The sequence below is a fragment of the Arvicola amphibius genome, chromosome 7, assembly GCF_903992535.2.
Source record: "Arvicola amphibius chromosome 7, mArvAmp1.2, whole genome shotgun sequence".
Classification (NCBI taxonomy): Eukaryota; Metazoa; Chordata; class Mammalia; order Rodentia; family Cricetidae; genus Arvicola; species Arvicola amphibius.
The window spans coordinates 42,106,648-42,124,840 of NC_052053.1; the positions used below are offsets into that span (position 1 = coordinate 42,106,648).

The following is an 18,193-nucleotide window of genomic DNA, read 5'->3' on the forward strand; positions in this document are numbered from 1 at the left end:
ATACTCTGTTCCAGCAGACCCCCGCCCTCCTTTGCCCCCTCTGAGAGGTGGCCAGAACTGAGGGAATTGTTGGAGTCCATGTTCCCTTGTCCCTTCAGGACCTCACACAGATAGAGCAGTGGTTCCTGCTGATGCTTCTGTTTGTGTCGAGGAGTTCCATTATCTTCCCCGAGCCTGTGATCTGACCTGGCAAGACCTCTTTGTCATCCCAGCCTCCACGCTCACCCCCAAGGGGCGAGGTCGAGTTCAGGCAGCAGCGAGACAGCATGCAGACCACCACCCCCACCCCCAGTGGACAATATGGTCTCCGTGGGTGACGTGCCAGTGCCAGCTACAGAACCTTCCTGGAACCATCAGCCAGGTCAAAACGGCCACCAGAGGAGGGACCTCATGGTCCGCTATGGAATTCCATCGGGGCATGGAGATGGTCTCAGGAAAAGCTTTCGATTTTGATAAGCTCTCAGAGATTATGCAGCGAGCTGATGAAAATCCAGCCATTTCTCTAAATCACAAGAGAGCATGGTTTAATATGCTCGCTTTGACCCAGCCTCCCCAGCGGGAGCCACGTCCTGAGAAATGAATTTCCCAGTCATCATCAGATAATAGAAAGAAATTTAAAAAGGTGGAGAAAGGTCCCCAAACCTCCATATGGGAATTGCTGAAAATGGCCTGTAAGTGTTTTAATATCCGAGAAGAGGCAGCTGAGTCTTCCCGACAGGCTTGGCTGCAACAGATGCTATGCTCCAAGTCCATTTCTTGGCTGCCCTGAGGCCACCTGCACCCTCCCAAGGGGGACAGGGGAAATCTGCAACATTCCATCCCACCAGAGCTCAGGCCAAGTCAACTCCACCAGGGTCCTGCTTTAAATGAGCCCAGGAAATCCATTGGTCCTGGTGCTGTCTTGACTCTTAGCCACCATCGAGGCCATGCCCTGTCTGCTGGCACCTTGGCCACAGGAAATCAGAATACCCCCAAGTGGATTCGTCCTCTATGCCACACCACAGGGGTCCAGCCTCACCACCACACACATCTGAGACTCTTCTAGCCTTTAAGCTCCTCAGCCTGGCAGAGGACTCCCATCACCCTCCCTGTGTGTAGAGTTAACTCTCTGGGTAGCAGGTAAGTCCTTCTGGGTAGACATGAGAGCTACCTCTTCTGTCTTGATCTCTCTCTCACTTGGATCCCACAGTTCCCTCACTAATTTCTGTCACGGGGGTGGATGGGACCTCTCCTTTCTGCGTAAGACCCTGCCACTTCCCTGCTTTCTTGCAGGGGGATTCTTCTCACACTTTTCTGGTCATACCCGCCTGTCCCGTCCTCTACTTGGCCGTCATCTCCTCAGCTACTTTGAAGCCACCCTCACCTTGGCCCCCACCCTCTTCTGACTCCTATCTTCCTGTTCCCGTAATTGTCTGAGAGCTTCCTACCCCAGACTGTCCTGTCCCTACCCTCCCAGATCCAGCCGACCCCCCAAGAATGGGATATCTCCACCCCCGGTGGTTGCTACTCACCACCAGCCAGGCCTACTTCACTTTAAGGACCCTCCTCCTTCACTTCCAGACCCCAGTTTCCTATTTCTGAAACCTATCGCTGGGGCCTCAAACCCATTATTATTCACCTCTTATTTGAGGGACTTTTAATTCCTGTTGACTCGCCCTGCAACACTGCCATTCTCCAGGGTTTACAGCTTAGTTCAGGACCTCCACCTCATTAATGAGACAGTTGTTCCAACCCACCCCGTGGCCAGCATCCCATACAACCCCTTTCTGGCCTTTCTCCTACCACTTCCCATTCTACATCCTGTCCCTCTACACCCTGACTAACACTTGCTCTTTGCCTTCACCTGGAAGGACCCTGACACCCAGTCCTCCAGACAGCTCGCATGGACTGCACTCCCTCAGGGTTTCTGGGACAGCCCTCATTTCTTTGGCCAAGCCTTGGCCTGGGATCTTTCCACCTCTGGCCCCAGTCCCAGCACACTCCTCCACTATAGATGACCTCCCTGTCTCTGTCCCAACGGGCCACCTCTCTGCTCCTAAGCTACCTTGGCTCCCTGGGATAACAGCTTTCCCCATCTCAGGCTCAGCTATGGCCTCTCACTGTTGGGTATTTGGGTGGTCAACTCAACCCGGGGCCTAAGACTCTCACCTCTGATAGAGTCCAAGCCCTGTGCGACTTGCACAGTGGACCAGATTCTCTCGTTTTGGGGCCTGATGGGATTCTTCCATCACTGGATCCCTAACTTTCCCATCATGGCCAAGTCCCTGTACCAGGCATCCAGAGAGACCCCCACAGGGCCCGCCACCCACCCTGCCGCTGTCTGCCACAACTTCTCTTTATTGCAGGATGCCCTCCTAATGTCCCCCGCTCTAGATCTTCCAGACCCCACCCAACCCTACCACCTCTATACATATGAAAAAGTGGGAGTGGCCACTGGGGTTCTAGCCCAACTGTCTGGGCCTTTGAATTGACTATGGCTTTCCTATCCAAACAATTAGACCCCACCGTGGGTGGATAGCAGACACATTTGAGAGCCCTAGAGGTAGCAGTTGAACTCACCACCCAGGAGGCCCTCACGACCATCCTGTTCCAGTTTACCCACCACCTCTCAGACCTGCCCAGTCATTCCTCTCTTTCCTTCTTTGGGCCCTCCCAGGTCCAGGTCTTTGGCTTACTGTTTCTATAGAACCCCAGGCGGCTTGTGCAGTGGTACTTCTCAAGACGTGATCTTCTACGTCTCCAGAGCCCTGATGGACAGGACTCCACACTGGTACCTCTCCAGGCTCACGCAGGTACCTACCCAGGATAAAGGGTCTGTCTAGCAGCTGGGATCCTCCACCCTCTGGTCTTCCAGAATGTCCCAATGAAGGGCTTACTGCTCTTGTGTCTTGCTCATTCACCTTAGTCTCTTGTACAACCAGGGTACATATCCACTCCATTCTTACTGACGATCTCCACTCTTCCCACAGCTAGCCCAGTTCACAGGGCCGATAATAATCTGTTTTTTTCTCCTAGCAAGTTGCCTTCTCTGCTTCCTCCAGGAACAGATTCCTGAGGTCTCCAGGATGACGGTTAACCCAATGCTGCTTCACCCTCACTACTGAGCATGAGCCCACCGACTCCCTACTTCCCTTCCCATGTCGTCCCATGGCAACAGCAAATAGCCAGACTTGAACAGGCACCCATATACCGAAGAAGGTTGAGAATGTTCACCTGGAACAGTTCACCTCTTCAAAAGCCCCATCCCTGCCATCTGCAAACCCCACCCTCAGAGAATCCCCAACTGCTTTGCTCTTCTCTCTGCCCTGGCTGTTGCCAGTCTGCCCCTCTTTGTCCCTGAACTTGGGACTCCCACAGATGCCTCTGGCTATTCTCTCTTTCATATTTTTCTTATTTTAGCAATAAGCTTTCTTTCCACCTGTGGTTCCCCTGCACCCTCCCTATAGGGACAACAGAAAACAACAACCTTTAGTATTGCTACTATCGTTCCTCAGTATATATCAAACTAGCATCTATTTGGAGTACAGTATTTGTGGTTTTAAATTATTTGTACTTCTGGCCCTATTAAAAAAAATCAAATGAATTTCGACTTGGAATTTGGAATTTCCAACCATTTCTGAACTGTTCCTAAATACATTTCTGAAATTTTGTGGTATTTATGTGAAGCAGTGTTTTCAGCAAGGTAACTGTAAAATTCAAACATCAATTCTGCAATAATGTTGTGAATGCTCTGCCTTCTGTGTGCATATTAATATTCAGCTAAGACTTAATTCTTTGTGTAAAAATAATGAAGCATTTCCCCTCATTAGTATGCAAATTTGCTTTCATCTTTAATAAATGGAAATATGTATGTATATGCAACACTTGTTTTAAAATAAATTTCCTGATGATTTACTCTTAAGCAATTTTTTTAATGGAAGGCAGCTGTGCTCTTCTGACCTGCATAGGTACAACCATCACAGGATGTTCATGGCACAGGCATGGCATTGCCCACCTCCCTTCTTACAAGGGCTGTTTTCTATATGTACTTTATACATGTACATACTCATGGTCTTGTAAAAATCCTCTGGTCACAAAGGGTGGGGAGTAGAAAAGATTTAAGAACAAAGGACCACTCTGCCTGCCAAGGATGATCAGTGTTAAGCTTCAACCCCCCCCCATTCTCCCCACTCCCCCTCACCCCCACAAATGGCTGAGGTGCCTATTTGACTTATCTAAGCTGGACCTGGCAGCCAGGTTCTCCCAGCATCCCTCAGTCACTACCTGTTACAGGATGTGGCTCACATACCCAGCTCTCTGGTCTGAGCTTTCTAGCCCAGGGGCTGGGCTGTCCTCCCCCTAGAGGCTCTTCCCTATAGAATCCAGACATTTTGGTTACCCACCCTTTTTTTATCTTTGGCCTCTTGGCTGCTGCTCCCTTCCCCTCTCCCACACAGCCCAGCTCAGGCTGGTCCTGCCCATTCTGGACTCCCCAGATGTCCCTGCTCTGGCTATGCTCTCCCTCAGAGCTACAATAAACTGTCTCCCCCACCACAGCTAGGGGCAGTCATGGCCTCCTTTCCTTTTTCTTTATTCTTTTCCCCCTTCTTCATTCACTCGGCTTTCCAGGAATAGCAGTCTCAGGGCCGTATAAAACCGTAATTATATTTAACCATTTGGATCTGACCACAATTTCTTTTTCTTCTGCTAAAATACAGCCACCCCAAAGCATACTAAAATTGTTGGGCATACTAAGAACCACCAGAAGTCCTCTGCCCACATTCCAGAACAGTTCCTTGGAGCTCCCCCTTCCCTCAACCCTAACCCCACCTTCAATGACTCAGCGCCAAGGCCCTGCCACTGTCGTGTTTTTCCTATGTGCATGCTCCATATAAAGCCTGCCATCATGGCCTGGCCTGTTGCTGACCCCATCCCTGCCCTTGTGTGAGGTTTGTGGCAGGGTGTGGTTTCTGTGGTATTCCTTGCCCCACCCCCATCACTGAGATGTTCTTTCACCACAAAACCCTTTCAAAAATGGTCTTAACTTTTCCACATTAGAAAAAGTGCTAAGATTAGTTCAGTCTGACTAGGAGTTCTCAAAATAAGTGAAGCAATGCATTGGACTACAGATAAAACATGCATGAAGCAAATCTGCAAGCAAGTATCTCCACTCAAAACTATTAGGGAACAGGTAGGACATGATGGCAATCTGGCTGTGACACACGTCACCTCATGAATCGCCAGGGTTGGGTTGGCTGACCTAGCTGGCTAGGCTGGTCTTCTCTTCCTCTCTCACCATACTCTCCTGAGGCTGCATGCCCAGTCAAAGAGGACAACCTGCCCCCAGCTAAAGGACCCACCTTCAGTCAAGAATATACTAGTAGCTGGGCAGTGGTGGCACAGGCCTTTAATCCCAGCACTGGGGGGGGGGGGGGGAGGCAGAGGCAGGTGGGTCTCTGAGTTCGAGGCCAACCTGGTTTACAGAGTGAGTTCCAGGACAGGCTCCAAAGTTACACAGGGAAACCCTGTCTCATAAAACCAAGACCAAAACCTTAAAAAAAATCCTAGCAGCTATGTTCCCCTGACAGAACTCCAAACAAGCTCTCAGGGGACTGCTTAAGCGGGCACAGAAAGAATGAAGGAACTGAGACCTGTCAGTACATGCTCACTCACTCCAAATGCCTGCACTAAGAGATTGACCAAACTAACCCAGCCTTGCTTTCAGAGAAGATGAAGACTGTGTCCTACATGATCACAACAACGTCCCCTCTCCACCTCCGACTGCAAGATCTGCCTGAGGAAAGCTCGCGGTTGACAGGAAAGGTGTGCTATGTTCCAACCAACCTAACAGGTCCCTGGCCTCTTTCTTGGAGTTATTTCACAAGTTTCCTGGGGAGACATAAAACAAATATCTTCCCACAACAAATTGTGGAGGAGCTAACAGAACAAAGATTCCATCAAGTCCCGCTTGGGAAATAAATGAGTTTATTATAGTTACTCATTGGTGCATGGCTGGCTAAAACGCCCTACGCCCAGTCAACTTTTTTACCTCATATATGGTTCAGAATCAGGACCACTTGGATGGGTGGGGATGGTAAATGGAATCTTGGGGAGGGTTTCTTTAACTCCTCTCTGCATCCAAGAGAAAATTTTCAAAACACTATTACTATTCCCATAGACCTAATGTAGCTAAAGAAATGGTCACACACAGAAGTGTTTATGGAAAAGGCGTGTGTTTCTCTTACAACTCAGAACCCAACTACAGCTCCTCTGAAAATATAATCATTGGGTATAATCCATCATCAGGTAGGAAAAGGCCAGTTTCCAAGGCTCTGCAGGAAGACATAGTACAAATAAACCAAGCACCTTACTGCTTTTGCACTAAGACAACAATGTAACTAAAAGTCGGGGGGAAGCATTTCTGTTTTCATCTTTTACCTTTCCACCTTTACTTTGGGTCATCTGGTCTACCTAGAACTGATGGTACCTAGCCTATCTCATTCAGTCAAGGCTGAAGGCACAGGGAGAAGAACAGCCTAAGGCATCTTACCAATTTTTAGAATGTCTTATTCCAGACACTCCCAAAGGGTACCAAAAAGTACCCAATCATCCTAAACCTGTAGTTATCTTGGATTTCAAAGACAGCAGAGGCTCACAGGGCAGACTCTCCTTAGAGGAAAGCTATTATCCATCGTGATGAAACTGCACCCCCAGAGAAGTAATCATCTAAGAAACTTTGTGCCCTCGATGAACTTTGGACCACCCTACAGATCTAGAACTGACAATGACCAGCTACACTACATCCCTTGATGAGGACTTGATTATGACTGCCTCTCTTCCCAACCTCCCAGTTCTTTCTCTAAGACTAATATTGTGTTAGTGCCCAGATGAACTTGGACCCCTTTAGCTGTTCCTGCACATGGATGAAATCTCCTCTGCCCCCCACAATTCCTCATATCTTTGGCATACTGAGAGACTGAGGTGGCCAACCCTAGCTTTGTTCTGTTTTGTTTTAGATGGCAGTAGCCTTAAAACCACTGTTCTGTTTAGACAGCTGCTACATACACTGCTGTCCTCACCACACGCCTGGCGGACGTTTTGTCCTTCCTCACGTAGTAATGATGCCCATAGCTCACACTCCACCTCCCTTGTTCTAGAGTTTAAAGAGTCAAATCACTGTGGCACGAATCAGAGTGGCGCTGCCCTCCTTCCTCTTTCGGTACTTGAGTAAATTCTGCTCAGAGGCGTCAAACGACGCCCTACTATATTTACCTCCTAACGCCATCACTAGTGGAAGTTCAGGAGAGAAAAGAGCCAAGGAATCAATTCCAACCCCTGCACTTGACCACCTCACCTACTGAGGGAATAGGCAGAGGCATGAGGTCCACAGGGGCCATGTGTCTCTGCTGTGCACAGTGGGCATGTGCCATCCAGGGATAGGCACAGACCAGAAACAGCTCTGAGGACACTCTAGGACATGTAGTCTTTGAGCAGGAGGGACTTGGCCAGGGACTGATGCCTTTTTAGGCTCTTGACTTTTAAGTAAACAACAGCACAATAGCAGCCGCTGTTAGAACCTGTAGCTCAGAAGCCAATCTCCTAAGGGCCTTGTGAGCTGCAGGATCCGATTTACCTACTCACACTGGGCACTGCAGGATTCTGGGTAAGCATAGTCTTTCCTACATTCACAGCCTCTGCTGCAGTGTCTTCTGGGAACTCCAGGGCACCAGCACTTCTCATGCATTGGGCATCAAAGCGTTCAGGGCATTATTGTTCTGCATCACCTGGACAACTCTCACCCTGGCACCTGCAGGGTTCCAAGAAATGCTCACCCTGTTTGTCAGACCATATCTCACTCCTGCATTTAAAATTCAGGGCTCACAAGCACATTGTTGAAGTTCTCGATTATTCTTGAGCCTCCCTGGAAGTGCACCCTCTCCACCGACGCACTGAGACACACTGTCCTCAGGTACCACCCAGCAGCATCCTGGGTTTTGATTTTGAAAATTTTTTGGTTATTTTTATTTAATCCAAGGACTTTGCTTTATACAAAAAGTCATTGTAGAAACAAGAGCAGAATCCAAAGTTTGGTTTGTAAATACTATCCAGGCAGCAAACTAGTCAAGGGGTTCTTTTAAAGTAGATCCCATTTGTGTTGTGTGATTGGACCTCTCTCTCTCTCTCTCTCTCTCTCTCTCTCTCTCTCTCTCTCTCTCTCAACACTGTTAAATATAAAGTTTTGCAACAAACCTTCAATTTATATCAAATATAATTAAAAATTAACAAATGAATACATTGTATCAAAAGTACGAAGATATACATTTCATGCGCATACTTGTATAATGTATATATGGATATATTTTACATGCACACATAACTTGTTCAAACTACAGCCACTGCTTGACAGGTTCCAGATGCAGACAGCTGGTTGTTGTTGCATTTCAAATTTGGCAACTCACTATGAAATTTCAAGGGGGAACAGACAACAGCTTGAGAAGAGACAGTACAGAAACAAACCCAAAGTCAGGAAACAAGACACCATGTCTCCTTGTCCCTGCTTCTTGTAATTTTCATGTGTACCAATGCCTGGAAGAAGAGCCAGCTACGCTAATGTGGGGTAAAGATGATTCCCAAGCCAGGGCTGTCTGGAGCAGCTGTGGTTCCATACAGAATGTATACACTCAACACTCAAGAGAACAAGGGCTGGGCTTGGAACAGAGACAGAACGTCAGTATCAAAATGCACATCCTTCTACTTTGCAACATAGGTGCAGTCACATGCACAGTCCAAGGTTCCTGTTTAATTTTACCCTACTGGAATAAAATACTCTGTTATCGTTAAAGTTTCAGGGTATTGTGCCTTCATATAAGGAAATTCTATAAAAGGTTTGGTCACAATCATGCTGAAACCCTAGACCAAGTGGCGGTCTTGTGTTTTGTTTCTAGTAATGTGTCTTTTGTTGCATAGCCCTATGGTTAACAATAGCCACTCGCTGAACACACCCACCCACCCATACACACACAAACATGCGCACGCACACACACACACACACACACACACACATGCCTGCATCTCCTGTGAGCACACACACACACACACAATCACACATCAGTTTCTGTGCGAAACATGGGATAGAAGTCAACAATCCCACCAAGAAGTCATCAGAAATTTCAAAACACAGAGAACACACCGAGGAGTGCCTGCCTGCCTATGCGCAACCTTGCTCTAGTGGCCTCCCGCTGTGCACATCCTGCCTTCCTGGGTGTGGGTTTTCCCTTTGCAAGGTAGCGGTGAGGCGAGGCTTTGACTGCTGCCCCCCAGATCTGGGGCCTGGGACCCTACAAAGCTTTAGATATCCAGTTTCACCCCATGAGCATTTCCTCCCTGCCTGTTTCTTGTTACGCTGCCAGCACAGGCTTCTTCCTCCTGCCCTACTCTCCCTCGTCTTTAGTAGTGCTTAACACTCTTCAGCATTCCGTGAAGACTAGTTTGTTTGTTCATTTTTTTTTTTGTTTTTGTTTTAACACAACAGAGATCATACCCTCCTTGGCAGGCATCCCGTCCCTGAGAATCAGATTAAGAAACAGATTGAAAATGCCTCGTGCGAGCGCACACTCTGCTACTCTGTGGCTTCTTCTGAACCCCTCACTCAGGGGAGGTGCATGGGGCGCCACAGCTGCCTCTCTGACTGGACACTGTCAGTGTTCCCTACGACACAAGCTGCTCTGAGCAGTTCCCACCCAATCCACTTGCTAGTTCCTGAGGCCTCACCTCAGACGTGACGCTCAGAGTCAGAGATCAGGCACTTGGTTGAACAGAGGAGCCAGGGGCATTGGGGACTTCCCGGGCAGGGTAGAATCCATGTACAGGAACATTGCATACAAGTCACAGAAACAATGCAAAACGGGACCTTCCTACATGTTGATTTTTTTTTTAAGTTACATGAACATTTCTTTCCCTGTTTTGCTTTCGTTTTTTTTCTAGATCAACTCTGTAGAAATGACAAACAGCTTAAGGTATTGTGACTGAAAGCCAGGACCAACAGCATGAACATTCTCCAGATTCGGTCCCTAGGTGGAGACAGTATGGAAGGCAGGGCCTTGAGAGCATCTCTATGCACGTGTGCTGTTTGACTTCAAGACCAACAACAGACATGAGATTACCGAGGCCGGCAGGTGCTGCCAGGCCACAGCTGGGCTCCTTTCCTTGCTTTCAGGTGCACCCTTTCCCCGACGCCACACATTCGGACAAACAATACTCGCCATGAGACTCAGACCTCCTAACAAAGTCCCAAGTACCCACTCTGGGTGCTGGAGGCCATGCCATAGGATTTGGATTTGCTGGGTTCATCTCGACTCAGCTACCTCCTGCTTAGGATCCAACATCTGGCATGGAACCCAGGAAGGCAGTACACAGGAGGATAGAGAGAACCATATCCCTCTAAGAAAGGGCTTTATTAGTCCATCCAATGTAAAAGGGAGGGAGGGAGAGAAGCAGGAGCCTCCACCACAGAGGCCACGGCATGAGGACCCTCCTCCCAGGGCTGTGGCCCCACAGCCCAGAGCGGATGATAAAACTCATCAACTGGAACCCGCACCCATGGAGCTGGTGCGTGGGTGGTCACGGTGCAGCTAGCACCAGTGGTCCTGGTCTGGGTGGTGGTAGCTGTGCCGCGCCCGGACGCCGGTGCTGAGTCCCAAAGTGCAGTGGTAGCCATTGGGCACACGGCGGAGAGGGTGGGATTGGGAGGTGAGGGAGGACACGTAGGAAGTCCTGGAGGAGCGGCCAGAGTTGGTGGCCACTGCCTCTTCAAAGGTGAGTGTATCCTCAGGCAGAGTGTGGGCAGAGGCCTCACTGTCCAGACGCTGCCCTAGGTAAGGGTCAGAGCCAATGCGAGATCCAGGGGCCAGAGGCTGGCTCAGGGGCTCTTTCTGGAGCAGGGCATTGTGTTCTGAAAGGCCGCGGCTGAGACGGCCGGGGGAGAAGGCTGGAAGGCCACTCTGACCCCCAGCAAAGTGGACAGGCGAGGAATTGGCGGTCTTGTAGGTGATGCTGGGGCGTGGGGTCAGGGGAGTCTGGGGGAGCTGCCTCCGTCCACCTCGGCCCGGGGTGCTAGCACCAGATGTTGACATCAAGGGGCTCCCATTAACAGAACCACTGCCCTACATGAAAAAGGCAACAGCAAAAAATAAAAAATAAAAACCACATTAAACAACACAGCACACGAAAAACATAAGCACCATCATGAAGGGATGCGGGGAGGACGCAAGGCAAGCAGGGGAAACAGGAAGGACAGACACCTTGAGCAAGGGCTAGAAGCCCGGAGTCAGAGAGGAAAGTGGAGAAGCAAGCGCTGAGGAGGATCAGGCTTGCACTGGGGTGCAGGACATGGAAGGTGCTCAGTCTGTGGGAAGCGAAGTTGGAGCGTGTGAGCCATGCTTCCCTGTGTGGTTACCTGTGGGTGGGGTCCTGGCTCTAGCGCTGCTGTGGGAGATGTGGGGTGGCTACTGAGAGAGGGCTTGTGTTGCGGGGGCTCCCGACTCCCAAAGCGGTCACAGGAATAGAAGCGCTGCTTCTCTGAAGAAGAGGACGAAGGCTGCCTCCGCTCCTGGGACCTTCCCCGCTCCTGCTTGCGCTCCCTTCGACAGCCTGCAGATCCTTCTCCTTGGGGCAGGCCAGATCCTGCAGCACTGCTTGGTGCTGGCCAAGAAGGAGAGAGGTTAGTGAAGCTGAATCCAGAGCAGGGCAGAGACCTCTGGCTAAGACCTACATGCTCTTCTGGGACAGACTGAGACTCAGTGCCTGACCTGGTCCCCAGACTGACTCATGCACCCCACTGTTGTGGGCTAATTCTGGAACCACATGTCACACTAAGGAAGATGGTCCTGTGGACTGCTAGACCCTTCCCGGACCCTGTGCACTCACCCCCTTCTGTGTCAACAGACAGGCTGGGCCCCTTTTCCAGGGACCTCTGCTTCTTTTCCCTGCGCCGGTGGCAGCGGTGATGATGGTGATGTGAGGCCTGGCTAGGCGGAGGCCGGTCCAGGACGGTGTTGCAGAGGTGAGTTCCGTGGGGGCGTGGAGCCAGTGTGGAGATGGAGCGCTTCATGGGGCTGGCATCAGGGGCAGGCTGCGGACAAAGGACAAGGGATGAGGAGGTTCAGGGCCTGAGTCAGCAGGCAGCTGAGAGACCAGGAGTTAGACAGACTTCCTGGGAGGCAAACAGATAGGGAGAGGGGCCACGGCTAAGTAATAAAGGTGGTGGATTTCCAAAAAGGCCAGCTTCTCCCTCAGACTCCTGATCTGAGTCAAAAGCCTGGCATCTTAAAATAACCGCCCTGTGAGCTTTGTCTCTCCGGCCAGCAGGCCCCTGCTGGCGGACTGGCTCAGCAGGCTGGATTGGATGTGTTACACAACCGAACCGACCGTTGTAGGCCAATCCACCGTCTTCAATCTGACCAATCCTACATTAGAGGAGGAAAACTCTTCAGAGACTTAAACTTCAGCGTCAAAAGGAGAATGGATTTTTCAGTTTCCCCGAGTTGCCCTTCTGCTTTGTGCAGGGTCTCTTTCCCTGCAAAGCAGGCACACATGTCTGCAGCATGCACACATGTCTGCTGCATGTACACATGTCTGCTGCACACACACATGTCTGCTGCATGTGTATATCTCCTCGCCACCATGAATGCTTTCCTTTGACTGCTGCTTCAGCCTGTGTTATCTGTGATGTTGGCGGCTTCTCCACCGCTACCTGGTGGGCTCCAGGTCTTTTCCTACCTTTTGATTCTTTAACTGGTGGAGGAATGAACCTGATTAAGACCCAGTCAAGTCAGAGGGCGCCACATCTGGGACAGATGTCTGGAGATGGGGCACTGCTCCAGACAGGCAGACTGGAAGCAGGTCTGCTTTGTGTGGGTCCCGCCAGGAGAAAAGCTGGTTTGACTGAGGAGCCCCAGTGAGATTCATATCTGGCTATAGGGGACAACTTCTCTCGGTCGATCTGGAGGACTGGTTCATATGCTGTACCCATCCCCACCCCCCAACCACGACAGATAAATTCAGGGCCTATGGAGAGAAACTGCTATGGAGCTTAGCCACAGCCACCCGAATGCTGAATGCCAGCAGGAAGCCCCTCAACATGTGACACCATGGGGTTGGGCCAAGGACAGAAGAACAAACAGCTGGAAGGAGAGGGAAGACAGGGAAAGAGATGCTGTAGGCTAGGGCCGCGTAGAGACACTGTAAATGGAAGATATGGCCAGAGGGGAAGAGACAGTATCTATGACCACAGGTAGAAGAAGGGACAGGAGGAGAACCACACAGGCTTGGGCAGGGCCTAAAGACTCAGATCAACCTGCAGTCCCTTCTTGGCTTCAAAAGTGGGAATGCCACAGGCTCTTCGCTGTGACCTTGAGAAAGGGTGGTGTCAATTCCAAAGTCAGGCATCCAGCTCCTAGTTAAATGGGCCTAATGAGGAAAACCCCACAAGAGAAGAATAACGAACGGTTCAGGAACAGGGCAGGAAGGGCCATCCCAGAGCCTCAAAATAACAGAAGGGTAGATGGAGGCAGGAGGCATTACTTTCTGGACTGTAGAATCTGCTCTGGTGCTGGAGTAGAACACTAGTGTTGAAGAGTGAGCACAGCTGGAGAAGAGGGAGCACAGCTAGAGACAGCAGAGCTGCGGCTATGAGAGCCAGAGGAAGAACACCAAGGAGACAGTAGGATCTTGTGGACAAGGACTAGGTAGGACCAGAGCTGGGATGAAGACACCAAAGCTGTAGATCCAGAACTCTTAATGCCTCTTTCTCTGACCATAAGACTGTCCTGGTGAGGCTGGTACTATGTCCCAGAGGGAAGGTTGCAGAGGCAGGTGACTTCAGGCTGCTGCCTGCTTCTCTCTGCCACCAGTCTCCTCTCACAATGTACATCACCAAGCCCCATCCCCCAGTAACACCTCATCCTCCCACAGCCTAGACCCTTCCAAGATAACACACCTGTGTTTCTGCTGCCAGGCGAGGCATAGAGGCAGCCCGGCCTTGGCTCTCCAGCCCAGGCTGCGGCTCCCCATCAGGTCCTCGTAATGTCATGTTCTGCATCTGGACATCCACAGCCTGGAGGACAGCAAGCCCCTCGGTTACACATCACAGAGCCATCTGGCTCCTCTCCTCCCCATCTCACCTGCTCTAACCCCTGACCCATATCTGCCACCTCCCATAGCACTTGAGTCCATGTTCAACTCACTCCCCCATGCCCACCTCACAATCCTCACCCCCATTCACACTCTCACATCTAACACAACCCTTCCCGGAAGAGCTCACCAGTTTTCCTGGCTGCCCCACAGGGATCTCTGCAGAATGGCCACGTTCTAGGGGTGCTCTGGCTTCATAGAGAGTGTCCTGGGTCCTCTGTGTGCCCCAGGACAGGGACTCCTTGATGCCGCTTTCCTGGGTTTGTCTAGAGAGAGAAACATTAGAGATCCGTGGGCTGTGGAGTGCTGTTAGTGTTGGGAATCTTCACCGTAGCCACAGCTACGGCTCCAGCACGGCCCCCAAACCGAGATATAGCACTGAGCATGGGGTCAGGATGGCTCCTGAGGGCAGAGGACTTGAAGGACTTATTCTGAGGAAAGCCAGATGCATCATTCCCTAATCTGGGGACAATCAGCAAGTTCTTCAACCCTGGTACCAGTTCTTGTGATACAGGCATTTACCAGACTATGGTGGGAAGGACAAGGCCACACAGTGACTATGTGGTGAAGCTTGGGTAAATAGCTCGCAGCTAAAGGAACTCCAGAATTCTTCCTGGGCTGCTTTCCTCAGAAGTCCCTTGCTGGTGGCTCTTCCTTACACCAACCTCTCCACCACAAAGGACCCATTTAGTGTCCCATCGGCCTCTTAGTTATCAGATTATATGCGTCCTCAGCACCCGCCGCTCAATATGCCTGCTCCTCAGGGAGCCTGGAGTGTTCATACTCAGGGTGAGACTCCCACACAGCACTGATTCTTCCCAGGCAGCCTCTCGGCAATGACCTCATTTGCATCATACAGGTTGAGTGACAACACTGGAGCAGGTCAACCTAGCACACTCGGCACAGGGCCAGACTCAGTACACAGACTGTACCGAGACAGCAGCCCAGATCTGTTCTTGCTGGGCATTTTAAACACGAGTCACCCATTGTCTTCTGGGAATATGTAGGCCATCTCACCTCAGTGACTCTTGAAACAACTTCAGGAAAGGACTTTAGCTGAGAGGGGGCCAAGCTAAACCCTGGGGCACTGTCAGCTCTGAGGTCATAGCACAGCCCGGACCCTCCATTGCTGGGACATTAAATACAATGTTCTCTGACTGTGAAGGTTTGAATGAAAATGGTACCCACAGACTCACAGGGAGGGGCATTATTGCAGGTGTGGCCTTGTCGAAGAAAATGTGTCACGGGGGCTGGGCTCTGAGGTTTCAGAAGCTCAAGCCAGGCCCAGGGTCACTCTCTCTTCCTGCTGATCCAGATGAGCAACTCTCAGCTCCCTCTCCAGCACCACGTCTGCCTGCATGCTGCCATGTTTCCCACCATGACCATAATGGACTAAATCTCTGAGCCTGTAAGCCAGCCCCAATGAAATGTTCTCCTTTATAAGAGTTGCCATGGTCATGGTGTCTCTTCACAGCAACAGAAACCTTAACTAAGAAATTGACCTTCAACTGCATTCTGCAGAGGTTATGATCATCAAAGTACCTGAAGCTTATTTTCCTCCGGGAAGCCTGGATCAAATCCAATTAAAGAATCCTAACATTTTATAGGATACAGTCACATGTACCCCTCTCATACACACCCATAAGTCCTGTATGCCCAAGCACACATCCCCCCCACATACTCTAATACACACGCTCCTAGTATGTTTAATCTTAGACCCTAACCAACTTGTGTGAAGGGAAAACGCATAAGCGAGGTGTCTGCAGGGCCCTGTGTGGCTGGTCCCAGGATGGACTTCCTCAGCTGGAAGCCAGCTGACAGCCCTTGCCATCAGGCCCCTCTGCACTGTCTACTGCCCACGCCATGAGCTTGGGCCTGACTGTGCAATGGGTAGGGCTATGGCCTGTGAGACAGAAGGAGAGGTCCACATGAGATCTGCACCTCATCTCTGGACATTTTCAGGGCCATCCCTGGAAGCCAGCTATCCAGGAGTTAAAAGAACATGGCTTTCCATGTGCAACAGGCCCTGCCCAGAGCTCCTCCACAGCCTTTGGCGAGGTGACCCTTGATTTCTGACTCTGGATTTGATATCAAGAAACACCATCTCGGAGTAAAGTGAAATAAAAGGATTGACCAATTTGTCTAGGCAACAGCCTTAGAAATCAAAGCCAAAATAACAAACTGGGAAAAGGCTCAGAGGAATCAGGAAGATCAGAGTTATAATTTTCTATGAATAGGTATTTAAGAACTCAAGGCAGAAACAATTTCTTAACAGTCCACAGGCATTAGAAGCCTGTGACAGCAGAATCTGGAAGAGACAGGGACAGGCAGTGGCTGTCATCTAGGAGGAGCACAGCTATCGACCCAAGCTCCATGCTGTCTACCTAACACTATGCAGCTAACGTAGAAGTCCCCCGTAGGAACAGGCAGATAGAAAACCACTAGCGCTAGAACTTCACCAGCTTCCAAACGTCTGTGTGTGCCCTGGGTGGAGGCAGGTATAGAGCTGCTCCAGAGCTCATCCCAGGAAGTGGGATGGGTCCTGAGGACCGCTTGTCCTCAGAGGACTATGTAGGTTGTGGGTGAGCCCCGCAGATATTTCAGGGGGTGAGTTAGAGCCGGAGGGCTTTGCAAACCAGCTAGGGTCAAGTCACAGATCTCCTTCCCCCACCAGTCATGAGCTCCCCACACTGATCCTGAGTTCTCCCCACCAGTCGTGAGCTCCCTCTGCCCACTCCCCCCAGCACTTACATGGCTCCACCGTTGCTAAGGGAAGTGGCGCTCTTCTGCCGAAGGAAAACCCGAGCTCCTCGAAGCACAGCTGGTTGGGTCTGCTCCAGGGTGGCCTTCAGAGGGTGGAACAAGGACACAGGACCCATCTACAAAGGAGAACAGGGAAGAGGAGAGCCCGGTGTCTGAGGACCTCAGCCTGGAACATGTAGCAGAGCCCAGTCTCTGCTCAGGACAGTGTGGGCTCCTTGGTCTTCAGAATAGAACCTTTGCTCCCCTGGATCTTGTCTCACTTCCCAAGAGGAACATGCAGAGCCTCAGTTTCTCTGTCTACACGACAGGGGGCTGGTCATGTCACAGAACCATGCATCTCGTCCTCAGTTTCCAGTGCCTACCACCCGGAATGCCAGTCTGAGGAGACTGCAGGAATGAAGCCAGGCATCTACCCAGGGCCAGGTAAACATCACTGCACACTCTGTGTGTTTACAAGATTTTCCAGGCAGAGCCTCCATGTGGTGGTCACTGAAGACACGGCTGTAACAGCACCAGAAAGTTGTACCCTAAACCTCACACAACAACCGTGAGCAAAGCCAACAGCAACTCTGGGCCATCAGCGTGGATGTCTTCAGTCTGTACCTGCGTGTACCCCCACAGCGTATCGTCCCACCCTCCGACATATCACATCCTCCTCTGTCGACCACAGAGAACATGATGCTGCCCAGAATGTCTGCTCTTGCCCCAGAAGGCCAGCTTTCAGCGTCAAGGCTTCACAACACGAGCAAGCATGTAGCTAATGGAGAGCAGGCGGCCTGAGAGGGGCTCCTTCCTGCTGCCATGGAACTCTGTCCAGCTGTAGGTTCCCCACAACCGTACCTGGGACAGGCCTCCGGGAGCTTGGTGAATCTGATCTCGGGTGGTTTTGTTCTGTTTGTAGAAGTCAAATATCATCAGAGCTGCATAGACTTTCCCCACTGTCATCTCATCAGCTGAACAGAGCGGGCAGAGAAGAACCAGAGGCCAAGGTTGGGAGGACAGACAGCACAAAGAAACCACAGGAGATGTAGCTGGATAAGGAGGCAGCGTCTTTCCCTCATCCCCTATGTGGGCTCCAGGAAATGCGCTGGGCTGAGGGGCTCAGGAGGGTGCTCAGCCACAGGAGCGAGAGCTCTGTCTCCTCTGGATACAGAATACATCACACTCTGACCACACTAACTAGTCCTGTGTCCTTGTGTGAGACCACACTAACTAGTCCCTTGTCCTTTATGTGGGACTGGGACTGGGACTGGGACTGATG

At 50.8% G+C, this 18,193-nt stretch overlaps 1 protein-coding gene across 3 annotated transcripts in view; it reads right to left on the reverse strand.

The window, feature by feature from the left end:
* Positions 1-10,610: 10,610 nt before the first annotated feature.
* Positions 10,611-18,193, reverse strand: part of Cacna1b (calcium voltage-gated channel subunit alpha1 B) — a 157,522-nt gene continuing 149,939 nt past the window's right edge. For all 3 annotated transcript variants that reach the window (XM_038335865.1, XM_038335864.1, XM_038335863.1), the window contains 7 exons: positions 17,773-17,885; positions 16,921-17,048; positions 14,300-14,435; positions 13,976-14,092; positions 11,905-12,109; positions 11,435-11,679; positions 10,611-11,141 (listed from right to left, as the gene is read on the reverse strand). In XM_038335865.1, the coding sequence (XP_038191793.1) occupies positions 10,611-11,141; positions 11,435-11,679; positions 11,905-12,109; positions 13,976-14,092; positions 14,300-14,435; positions 16,921-17,048; positions 17,773-17,885 (1,475 nt within the window). The remainder of the gene's footprint in view (positions 11,142-11,434; positions 11,680-11,904; positions 12,110-13,975; positions 14,093-14,299; positions 14,436-16,920; positions 17,049-17,772; positions 17,886-18,193) is intronic.